General features: G+C 41.5%; 1 protein-coding gene across 14 annotated transcripts in view; it reads left to right on the top strand.

Moving 5' to 3' along the window:
* HHAT (hedgehog acyltransferase) overlaps window positions 1-12,272 on the top strand; it is a 309,501-nt gene that overhangs the window by 247,833 nt on the left and 49,396 nt on the right. For all 14 annotated transcript variants that reach the window (XM_070591304.1, XM_070591299.1, XM_070591298.1 and 11 more), the window contains one exon: window positions 11,815-11,959. In XM_070591304.1, coding sequence (XP_070447405.1) covers window positions 11,815-11,959 — 145 coding nt within the window. The remainder of the gene's footprint in view (window positions 1-11,814; window positions 11,960-12,272) is intronic.

Genomic DNA, 12,272 nt, shown 5'->3' with positions numbered 1-12,272 from the left:
ATTTCCTTTTTGTATTCTTTTATTTTTTTTACTTTATGGAGTCATTCATGATCATATACTCTTGAAAAAAGTACAGATAAGACTAGAGTCCTCTAAGACATCCCCCAAACACCTTGCTCACTTTCCTCCCCCGAGAGGTAACCATTGTTATCAGATTGGAGTATAGCCTTCCACACCTTTACTACTTTGTGTGTGTATATGTGGTTTAAGAAATGTATAAATATTCTAAAATTTGTGCTTTTTTTCCTCCTCATATTGTGTTTTGAAGATATTTCTGTAGTACTGTATGTAGATAGATCTGCATAATTGGACATGGTCTGGGTATATCATAATTTAGTTAGCCTTTCTTCTATTTTTGAAAATTTAGTTTGTTTGGAATTTTTTGCTTTGCTAATGCAGCTGCAATGAAGATGCCTGTTCATGCCTCCTTGTTTGTATGTGTAAGTGTTTCTTTAGAGTGGATGCCAAGAACAGAATAGAGCAGGCATTGGCAAACTATGGCCGAGGGACCAAAGCTGGTCTACAGCCTGTTTTTGTATGGCCTGCAGCTATGAATGCTTTTTACATTTTACAGTTTTATTCAATGGTCCATACCTTGCCCAATGATTTGGAAGATCGCCTTTAATATATAGTAAATGTCCAAATATACGTAGCTCACTTTTGGGCTCTCTATTCTGTTGCATCGATCCATTCTATTATTCTTATTTCAAATACTAGAGTTTTATAATATGTCTTGGTTCCTGGTAGGGGAAGTCCCATGCCTCTTTTGGTTCTTTTCCAGAATTACGTTGGCTATTTTTGCACATTGACTCTTCCATATGAATCTTAGAATTGCTGAAGTTGCTCAAAACTCTCTTTGGTATTTATATTGGAATTTCTTAGATTTGCATTGAATAGTAGATTAATCTGGGTAGAGTTAACATGTCTATGATGCTAAGTCTTCCCAGCCGTGAGTAGCTATTCATTCAAGTCTTCCCTTATGTTCTTACATAAAGTTTTTAATCATTTCTTCCTAGAAGTCTTGCACATCTCTTTTTTGATTACTGCTGTTAGATAGGAAAGATATTGATTTTTCTTTTGAATTGATCATTTTGCATCTATCTTTTTTAAATCTTTCATTAGCTCTAGGAATTTATCAGTTGTTTCTTTTGAGTTTTCTAGATTGGTGGCCACATTATCTACAAATAATGACAGTTTTGTCCTTGTCAACAATTTTAACTCTTGCTGCATTTAATTGTCTTTTTGTACTGACTGGGTCCTTTGAACAGTTTTGAATGATAGAGGAGATAATATCTTTTTCTTTTTTTTTTTTAAAGATTTTATTTTTCCTTTATCTCCCAAAGCCCCCTGGTACATAGTTGTGTATTTTTTTTAGTTGTGGGTCCTTCTAGTTGTGGCATGTGGGACGCTGCCTCAGCATGGTCTGACGAGCGGTGCCATGTCCAAACCGGCGAAACCCTGGGCTGCCGATGTGGAGCGAACAAACTTAACCACTCGGCCACGGGGCTGGCCCAATCTTTTTCTTGAAGCTGGTGGGAATATTTGCTCTGAGTTCTTGACATACCCTCTTTATCAACTTAAAGAAGCTTCCTCTTTTCCTAGTCTGCTAGGCTTTTTTTTTTATCATGAATGAGTGTACAGTTTTACCTAATACTTTATTGAGATCTATTAAGTGATCATAAGATTTTTTCTCCTTTAATTATTTAATCTCATGAATTACATGGATTTCTAATGTTTTTAATATTGAATGATTCTACCATTCCTGGGATAAATCTTACTCAGTTGAGAGTATTCTTTTAATCACTCCTGTATTGGATTTGCTGCTATTTAATTTCAAATTTTTATGGCAATGTGTGGAAGAAAATTAGCTTCTGGTTATCTTTCCTTATGTTGGCTTTTTATGACTTTGAGATCATGGTTATGCTAGCATCATGCAATGACTGGAAGTTTCCCATGCTGTTCTCCCCTCTGGAACAGTTCCTTTGAGACGGAAATTATCTTTTCCTTGACTGTCTGATAGAACTTACTGATTAAGATCATCTGGGCACTTTTTCTTTGAGCATAGAGCTTTGACCATTGTTTCAATTCTTTGGTGGTTATGCTTTTTTCAGGCTTTATTCTTTTTCTGTGAGAATTTTAGGTAATTTGTATTTTCTAGATAATTTATCTTCTTCAGCTAGGTTTCCAAATATGTTCCTTATGTAATCACCAAAGAGTTTTAAATCTCCTAGATACCATTTCCTCTTGTTGTTTATTTTGTCTTGTTTTCTTACTTGATCTTACTTGCCAAAGTTTATCCATTTTATTGTTCCTTCAATAAAAACTTTTAGGGGGCCTGCTCCGTGGCCGAGTGGTTAAGTTCACGCACTCCGCTGCGGCGGCGCAGGGTTCGGATCCTGGGCGCGGACATGGCACCGCTCGTCAGGCCACGTTGAGGCCGCGTCCCACATCCCACAACTAGAAGGATGTGCAACTAAGATATACAACTGTGTACAGGGGGGGTTTGGGGAGATAAAGCAGAAAAAAAAAAAAAAGATTGGGAACAGTTGATAGCCCAGGTGCCAATCCTTAAAAAAAAAAAAAAAGGAAGATTGGCAACAGTTGTTAGCCCAGATGCCAATCTTTAAAAAAGTAAAAATAAAAAATAAAATAAAAACTTAGTTTAAATGAATGAAATTTAAAATAACTTACTGGTGTGTTAAGTTTTACAAGTTGCTGATTTCTTATTTTATTTCATTGTTGGTGGTGATCCTAGCTTTCATGATAACTTTTTAGAATTTACTTATGTTTCTTTCTTGGCTTAGTACATGTTCAGTTTGATTATGGTCCACATGTGTATGAAAATTACATGTTTTCACTGTTCTGTATATCTGTCTATTAGACAAAGCCTAATAATTCTTCGTGGTAAAATATACATAACATAAAATTTACCATTTTAACCATTTTTATGTAAGATTCAGAAGCATTACACACTTTCACATCCATCAATCCCCAGAACTTTTTTATCATCCCAAACTGAAACAGTACCTGTTAAACAATAACTCCCTATCAGCCCCTTCCCCCAGGCCCTGACAACCACTATTTTACTTTCTGTCTCTGTGAATTTGACTATTCTAGGTACCACATATAAGTGGAATTATACAATATTTGTCCTTTTGTGTTTGGCTTATTTCATTTAGCATGATATCTTCGTGATTCATCCATGCTGTAGTATGTGCTAGAATTTCCTTCCTTTTTAAGGCTGAATAATACTCCATTCTCTCTCTCTCTCTCTCTCTCTCTCTCTCTCTCTCTCTCTCCGACATTTTGCTTAGCCATTGATCCATTGATGGACATTTGGGTTGTTTCCATTTTTACATAATTGTGATTAGTGCTGCTGTGAACATGGCTATACAAATGTCTGTTCTGCCCCTGCTTTCATTTCTTTTGGATATATGCCTAGAAGTTCTTTGCTGGATCATATGGTAATTCTGCTTTTAATTTTTGAGGAACTGCCATACTGTTTTCCACAGTGGCTGCGCCATTTTACATTCTTACTAGCAATGCACAAAGGTTCCAATTTCTCCACATCCTTGCCAACACTTATTTTCTGTTTTTGGATTATAGCCATCTTAGTAGGTGTGAAGGTGTGGTTTGTATGGCTCACTGTGGTTTTGATTTGCATTTCCTTAATGAATAATGATATTGAACATCTTTTCATGCACTTATTGACCATTGTATATCTTCTTTGGATAAATGTTCAAGTCTTTTGCTCATTTTTGAATTGGGATGTTTGCTTTTTGGTTGTTGAGTTGTAGGAGTTCTTTATATATTCTAGATTAATCTTTTATTGATATGTGATTGCAGATATTTTATCTCTTTCCATGGGCTGCCTTTCCACTTTGTTGATAGTGTCCTTTGATGCATAAAAGTTTTTAATTTTGGTGAAGTCTAATTTATCTATTTTTACTTTTACTGGCTGTGCTTTTGGTGTCCTATTCAGGAAATCATTGGTAAATCCAATATCATCATAATTTCCCCTTTGTTTTCTTCTAACAGTTTTGTAGTTTTAGCTCTTATGTTTAGATCTTTGATCCATTTTGAGTTGATTTTTGTATTTGGGGTAAGGTGAGGGTCCAGATTCATTATTTTGCATGTGGATATCCGGCATCATTTGTTGAAAAGACTGTCCTTTCCTCATTGAACGTTCTCAGACCCTTGTTGAAAATCATTTGACCATGTATACGAGGGTTTATTTCTGGGCTCTCTGTTGAATTCTATTGATCAATATGTCTGTCTTTATGCCAGTACCACACAGTTTGATTCTTTTAGCTTTGTAGTAAGTTTTGAAATCCAGAAATCTAAGTCCTTCAACTTTATTGTTGTTCCTTTTTTTTTTTTTTTTGGTACCCTTTTACCAACTCTCCCTGTTTTCCCTACCACCCAGGCCCTACAAACCACTTTTCTACTGTTTCTATGAGTGTGATTTTTTTTTTTTTTTTTTTTAGATTCCGCATATAAGTGATACCACACCTTATTTGTGGTTCTATGTGGTTCTATGTCTGGCTTATTTCACTTAGCATAATATCCTCCAGGTTCATCCATGTTGTTGCAAATGACAAGATTTCCTTTTTTTTTTTAAGGCTTAATGACATTTCATTGTGTGTGCTTGTGTACATACATATTAGACAAGAGGATATCAACCCCTTATTGGATATGTGGTTTGCAAATATTTTCTCTCGTTCCATAATTTACTTTTGGAATTGCAGTGGTTGTGTTTAAGTAACCCTTATTTTACTTAATAATGGCTCCAAAGTGCAAGAGTAGTGAGGCTGGTGATTCAGATATGCCCAAGAGAAGGGGTAAAGTGCTTACTTTAAGTGAAAAAGTGAAAGTTCCTGACTTAGTAAGGAAAGAAAAAAATTGTATGCTGAGGTTGCTAAGATCTATGGTAACTTTTGTTACAGTATATTGCTATAATTGTTTTATTATTTATTGTTAATCTCTTACTGCGGCTAATTTATAAACTAAACTTTATCATAGGTATGTATGAATAGTAAAAAGCATAGTTAGGGTTCAGTACCATCCTCAGTTTCAGGCTTCTACTGGGGGTCTTAGAATGTGCCCCCATGGATAAAGGGGGACTACCATATAACCTAGGACCAGTTACTTAATGTCTCTGCTCTTCTCGTTCCCCCTTTGTAAAATGGGAATAATTTTACCTACTTTCAGTATAGGTAAAGCTCCTCACATAATGGGGGGTTTTTTGCATCAAAAATTGTAGTTATCTAAAACATATGGATTGATGCTGTCTATCCCGTGGGTTATAGAAACACAGAAAATGGGTGACTGACTCTGCCAGGATTCATGTGGCCTATGTTTATCAAATATGAACTGTGAACTAGGTAGATGAGGAGGCTGAGCTTGCCCTGGGCAGCACAGTTACAAAGTGGAAAGCCAGAACCCGAATCCCTTTGGGCTGGTCCAAAGCCATTGCTCTCCTGAGCTGACATTGAGCTGGAACTTGAAGAAAGAATAAGGAGGACACATTTGAAGTGGAGAAAACAGCTGTGCATAGGCACAGAGATATAAAAGTGCCTGGCATATCTGGAGAACAGTAAATGGAGCTGTGTCCTTAGTCAAGAGTGGTGGTAGTTAGAAAAGGTTGGAAAGTGACACAGGGTCTGATTGTAAAGTGCCTTCCCAGTTTGGATTTTAGTCTGCAAGCAATGAAGAACCATCAAAGTACTTTGCATACTGGAGAAACATAGTCAGTGTGCTTGGTGAACTAGAGGGAGAAAGGCCAGAGTATAATGTGTCAGTTAAGAAAGAGGCTTCTGGGCTGGCCCCGTGGCCGAGTGGTTAAGTTCGTGCGCTCCACTGCAGGCGGCCCAGTGTTTCGTTAGTTCGAATCCTGGGCGCGGACATGGCACTGCTCATCAGACCACGCTGAGGCAGCGTCCCACATGCCACAACTAGAAGAACCCACAACGAAGAAAACACAACTATGTACCGGGGGGCTTTGGGGAGAAAAAGGAAAAAATAAAATCTTTAAAAAAAAAAAAAAAAAGGAAAGAGGCTTCTGCAAAACCCGGAGCAGAGACATGAGGATTAGAGGTGAGGCCATGGCAGTAGAAGAGTAAGAACACAGGGTGAGACCGTACTGTCGGCCATCCTAGAACTTCTAGCAGGATCCTAAGCACCTAAAATAGGGCTTAAGTTCTCTGATTGTACCAAGAGCCAGTTGTTTGCTTAGTTATTTGAAAATCCTCTGAAATTCCTTCATATGCTGCACAGATTTGGATGCTAAATTATGGTCTCTGCTGTTTTTGACTAAGCCAGATATCTAAACTATGGGGCAGGTAACTCATCCATTTAAGCAAAAGGCTTTGCCTTCATCACTGCAGGTATTTGATTCTCTCTCAGGAGCATGCATTGCTTAGGGCTCAGTAGCAAACAGAGATTGGAAAATGTAACTTCAGCGACCAAATATTTTTTGAAGCTCCCGTACACTTACAAGAAAGAAGTGTTGCTTTCTAAGTGCCTTCATGTATTCATTTGGTTTGAATATAGGATGGAATGGAAGATTAAGGAAGTCAGGAGATTCAGTAACTTATTTAGGGCAAAGAGAGAGAAGGTGTTAGATAATTATGGAGCACAAACAGAGTATGCATGGATCTTGGGTGATGCAGATTGAAGAAGAGGCCTCCCCATCCTTCAGAAACTTACCCATGCTGGTAGGAACATGAGAAAGAGGAGGGATAACTGGTAAAACACAGACTTCTAAATGGAAATGACCAAAGTACCTTGAGAAAGGAAGCAAGGGGAACCGTGGCCTGGAAGGTTGGTACAGAGATGGGACCAGGGGCCCTGGAATGACTTAGGAGTTTGAGTCCTGATCCTGAGTGTTTCGCCCTGGCCACCCTTCCCTGTCACTAGAGCTATGATTGTTTAGTTTGTTGTCTATGGTCTTATCCTCACAGTCTGGGGTGTCCACCCCTTGTTTGCTCTCCACCAGTCTCCCCACTTGCCGTTTCCTTGTTCATCCTCTCTTACCCTCTGGATAGCATTTTTATTAGAAAATGAAAACTTCAGTGATTATATGGCAGAACTGTGTCCAGCTGCTCAAACCCACCCACTTTCTTTTTTTAGCTTCTCCCCCACTTAAAAATAAACAGCGTCAGGTCCCACTTGCCAAGCCTTTGTCACCATCTCCAGCAGCCATTCCTCCAGCCCATCTGCTCCCCCAGATGCTCAGCCCATCCCATCCTCCCATCAAGTGTGGGGCCCATGGAGCACAGCAGCCTGCAGCCCCGCGGCACCATCTGCCTCCCACCCCCGTGGTCTTTCTGAGCATCACTTCTGACCCAGATTCTGCAGACCGCACCCCTCTGGCCCCAGCTTGTTTGCCCCACCAAGTTCTATGACTTCCAGGGACAGGATGTTGACTGGAAAAGATAGAGGAGTTGCCATAGAGATATGAATAAACACGAGCTGAGCTGCTACCTCACTGAAGGAAATGCAAACTAGTTTGACAGAAGTTTGGTTCAGCCCTATGGTTTACTTTGTTTGGGTTAGTTCCTCCCCTTTGGAAGTCATGTCTTAGAGAGAAGTTTGAAGCACTGCTAAACTGTCGTTATAAAACATTCCCACACCCCAGCCCTTGTTTCTTCCATCAGAGACAGTGAACTTGCACAGAGGAATTGGAGGTCTGCCCCGGGCCTGCACCTTTGGGTCTTCTGAGGGGCTTGCTGTATCCAGGCCCAAAGCACAGTACCTGCCTGTGGGCCTGGAGAGTGGGTTATGTAGACATTAACGTGGAGAGAAACTGCCCCAACCTGTCATTTAAGTCAGAGTCCATGCGGGAGAACTGGTCACCTGAGCACGGGAACAAAGTGGTGCTTTCTAACCTGCTCCACCTCCCATTCTTCCTCTTTCCTCCAGACTTCAGGGGTGTAGGGGTGAGGAGGCTAGGAACTGGTGGTCCACCTTGCCTGCCCATGGCCGGGCCACAGGAGGCACCTCCTCTCTCAAATTTGATGCTAGGTATAAGGGTGAGTGGGAGGGACCTAGGACTGTGAAGGAAACTTTCCCTGCCCCAGATGCATTTCTTTGGGTCAGGGGAAAGGGGGCACGTTTTTGGCATTGATCCTAGTGAGGGAGGAAGGGAGGCTCTGTGCCCTCATGCTGAGAGAGAAATTGACTCTATAATGAACATAAAAGAGAACATTTCACCCGTTCTCAAGAGGGCCCTGTTCACATTTGGGGCAGGACAGTTCTGTCCCACACGCTGGGGTACATTTATTATCTGTGGACTCTGCCCGTCAAGTGCCACAATTGCCTCTTGGCAATTGTGTTGTCCTTGGGGCATCCAAAAACACTCAGCAAATTTCCAAACATCCCCTGGGGAACAGTGCCACTCCTAGATTTTTGCCACCAGGATACTGGATTGCACAGACTCATCGATCCTCTGGGAAGAGGCCATGACCAGAGCTGGTTTTTATCCTCATGTCGTCATGTTAATGAAGGTCTAATTCTCTTTACAACGTGGCCTTATCTGATCAAGTTGGCAATTCTTATTTTCATACCTGGTGGCTTTTCATTGTTTTCATTGTTTCATGGCTTTTCACTGATATATTTCCTCGTTTGTTGCACAATTCCTCAATGTGAGTTTTCCCATCAAAGGGGATTTCAAGCACCTGTGCCATGAGGATGGGTGACTAACATATATGGCATGGCCCCTGCACATGGGCAGCCTGCTTCCTAGATGTGAAGGACCACAGGAGTGATGACAAAATTGCTATAGGACTTTAGAAGAGAGAGTGTAAAAGAAACAAAGACTTTGAAGTGAAAACCTTTGTTCTACAGCCGTGGAGATTCAGAAAGTCTTATTTATTGATGGAGCTGGCTAGGCCAAGGGAGTATACCCTTCCAGCCTTGTCCATATGGCATTTTTCCTCCTGAGACCCCTAAGTATTGAACTTACTTCTAGAATTCCTGTAAACCAATGGCTAAGGCCAGATGTCCCCAAGGTAGAGAGAGATCCCTAATGTCAAAGTGGTCACCTTCTACAATGTGTCCAGGGAATCTGAGGAGGAGAGACGGGTCACAGCTGAGATTTATATTCCTTTGATAATAATTATTACCCTCCTGTGGATTATCCACATAGGCCCTCTTTTTCATTCCTTGTGGTCCACCATTCTGCTCTCCCATTGGTGAAGAGAAGTAATGCTCTGTCAATTTTGCTGCTTATAGGCAAATTAGTTAGTTAGTTAAATTTAATTAGTTAAAATTAAGTTTTTGGATTTTCTTTATCATCTTCTATTTTGTCTCCCACCCACTCACTCTGGAGGATAATCAGGAATTGCCTAGGAGCGTCTTGATTTCTCCTTTAAATCTTTCTAGCCTATTAATTCCAGCAGCCTGTGCCTTTAACATTCTTGCTTCTTTTTTTAAAAAAAAAAAATTAACTACTTCTAAAAATTGAATTGTAGTCAGTCATTTCAGATTTTAGATGCCCTCCCTCCTGTCTCTGAGATCAGAGGTTCTTTCACATTTGCTATTATTTTGACTTTTTTTTTCCTAAGCAAAATAGGGATTGATTGAATCCTGTAGCTGAGAGAGATACTGGGGTAATTACAGACTCAAAGGAAGAGCCGCAGGAACCAGGGCCTCAGGTGGAAAGAAGGACCCTGTGCCTCCAGCACCCACTCTCCCCTTCGCCTCCTCCCTTGCTCTGCCCTTGCCCCTCAGCTCTGCCTCCTGCTATAGCTTGGCCTTTGCCTTGTACCAGGTAACCTGGCCCCGCAGCCCTGCCGAGAAACCCAGTGCAAAGAGCATTTTCCTCGCGCAGTTATCTCTCAGTTGATTATTTAATAATTGTAATCATTTCCCATAAAAGGAGAGCCACTTTGAGCTTAAGCAAGCTATGTGCGCTCTCTGTAGTTGACATTGTTAAGGGAAAGATTACATGGGGCTTTGAATTCCCCTAACAGGATGTAAGGTTGCGGGAGACAGACAGGGTTAGATCAGAAGTGGCAGAATGGCTGACTCATCGGGTCCTTTAGAAATCGAATGTGTTATCAGTGGCCTTGCACCTGGAGAGAATTATTTGGACACATTTATGCCACTTACAACAATTTGTATTTTCTTGATTTATTGTTCTGGATTTTCCCCCATCTCTCTGCTTCTTCTCACCCTGCCTCCCTAGTTACTGCTAATTGAGTCAGTAATACCCCAAAAGTATCTTCCTCTGCTGTAAAATGCAGAAACTGGTAGATTAATGTCTCCTTATTCTCAGAGGTGAAGAGTGCTGAATTACAAGCCTACTTTGTCCTCATTTCTCTTTCATTACTGGTTTTTATACCGTGTAGTCATCTTTTATTTGGTCTTGTTTGGCAGCATCCCCTGTGCATGCTTGTGGCCTCTTAGAGCAGGGGAGAAACTAGAGGTCATCTTGTCTGGTGGCCTTTAACCAGGGACATGTCAGCAGCACCTGAGAGCTTTCCAGAACAATCATGTCCAGGCAGATAACTCGGGCAGTACCTACTACACGGCTTATCCATGAGAAGGCCACACTTTCACATATGGCGGCAGTAAAGCCACGCTCCAAAGTGAGGCTGGAAGAGAGAGCCGTGGATGGGGGGATAGATGGTAGCAGTTCTATCTGAGCATACAGAACAGACATGAGGGCTGGCAGGAGAGAAAAGGGGAGGGGTCAGGAACTCATTTCTCTAGATTTTCAGAGGACACTCACCAAGACTTACCCAGTGGCCACAGATGATCCATAGCAGGGTCTCTGGAAGTAAGTAATCCTCCTGCTGGAGACTCATCCTCTAGCTTAATCCTTTTTGCCTGTCATGAATTTGGGTAATTCTATTTGTAATTGGAGCACAGCTGAAGTCAGGATGCAAGTGACCCCTGAGATGTGTAAGTGTCAGGAGGATCTTCAGGAACCATCTGCAGACCCTTTGGTCTCTTCTATGTCTTTGGATTAGGCTGAGGTGTTGTCAGCCCTGTGTGTCTGGTTGTGGTGCTGTACCTGGTTCTCACGGTGAATACGCAGTCCTGGAGGACTTCCCCGTGGACGTGCTGTTGGGGCCCACACACTCCAGACACGGCACTGTGAACACACTCAGTAGGGCCACCAGAACTGTCAATGCTGAGAAATAAAGGACTTGTTTACTCTATGAAATCCCCAGGAAGACATTAAAAGGGGAGAAAAGGTGCAATGAAGACCTCGGATAGATGAGCAGAATTCTTTATCCTCATTGCTGGAAAACCTCTCTCCAGTTCCTACGTATTTCAGGCGCTGTGATAAGCTGCCACTCTCTGATGCTGCTGCAGTGGGGTTGGCCTGTGCTGATTGTCCTGCACCCTCTTAATGGGATTCCTGCTAATGGTCAGATTTGTGGGGTGGCTTCCCAGGGTCAGGTTAACTAGCCCAGAAATCTCCTTGATCTTGACTTTATTAAATGGAGTTGTGCTTGTTATCCTGGAGAGCAGTTTAAACAGTTCTCGTACCTTAAAGATTTACATGCAGAAAGTGTGTGGACATGTTTCAACTACATCTTAACCAGCCTCAGTACTTGTGTTACACATGTCAGAGAGAAGCCCACTTTGGCAATAGGAAGTAACAACTTAGGGGTGCGTCACTTCTTTCCTCAGACCAGAATGAACATGTTGCAGGAATATTTTGAGACCTGTTTAAATAACAGCCTAGCTCAGGCTCTGGGGAGAGGCATCCTGGGCTGGTAACAGGGAAAGTCTGCGTGATGTCTCAGCCCTATTTTTCCACCCTTGTGATGGGGACATCTCTTGCTGTCTTCCCCATAGGCCCAGTTCTTCTCTCCACAAGCTCGCCGTCGATTCCATGCCGCCCTTGCATCTTGTTCCACCTCCATACTGATCCTGTCCAACCTGGTGTTTCTTGGGGGCAATCAAGTTGGGAAAATCTACTGGAATAGGATCTTCATACAAGGTAAGTTGCCTGGCAATGCTGTTTTCAGTCAATTTCTTGTTTTCCACGTACACAGTTGGTATCTTGAATGGGATTTAGGGGAGGCATTCATTGTTCTACTCATGGTATGTGACCTATAAAATACCAACCGGGAACAATTTTATGGATTTAGCTGTGACTTTAAGTGTCCCCTATTTTGATGTACCTCTTGTCTATCATGTGACACTTAACATCAATAGGTACTGTGCCAACTCTCTCAAACTCTCCTATTCCCTTCTACTAGGTTACCTCTCTGATTTTTTAATTTTTCTTAATCTTCCTTACTAAGACCCCA

This window comes from Equus przewalskii, chromosome 23 (genome assembly GCF_037783145.1).
Source record: "Equus przewalskii isolate Varuska chromosome 23, EquPr2, whole genome shotgun sequence".
NCBI classification, from domain to species: Eukaryota; Metazoa; Chordata; class Mammalia; order Perissodactyla; family Equidae; genus Equus; species Equus przewalskii.
Note: the sequence above shows the minus strand (reverse complement) of the source record. Positions and strands in the feature narration are given on the sequence as shown.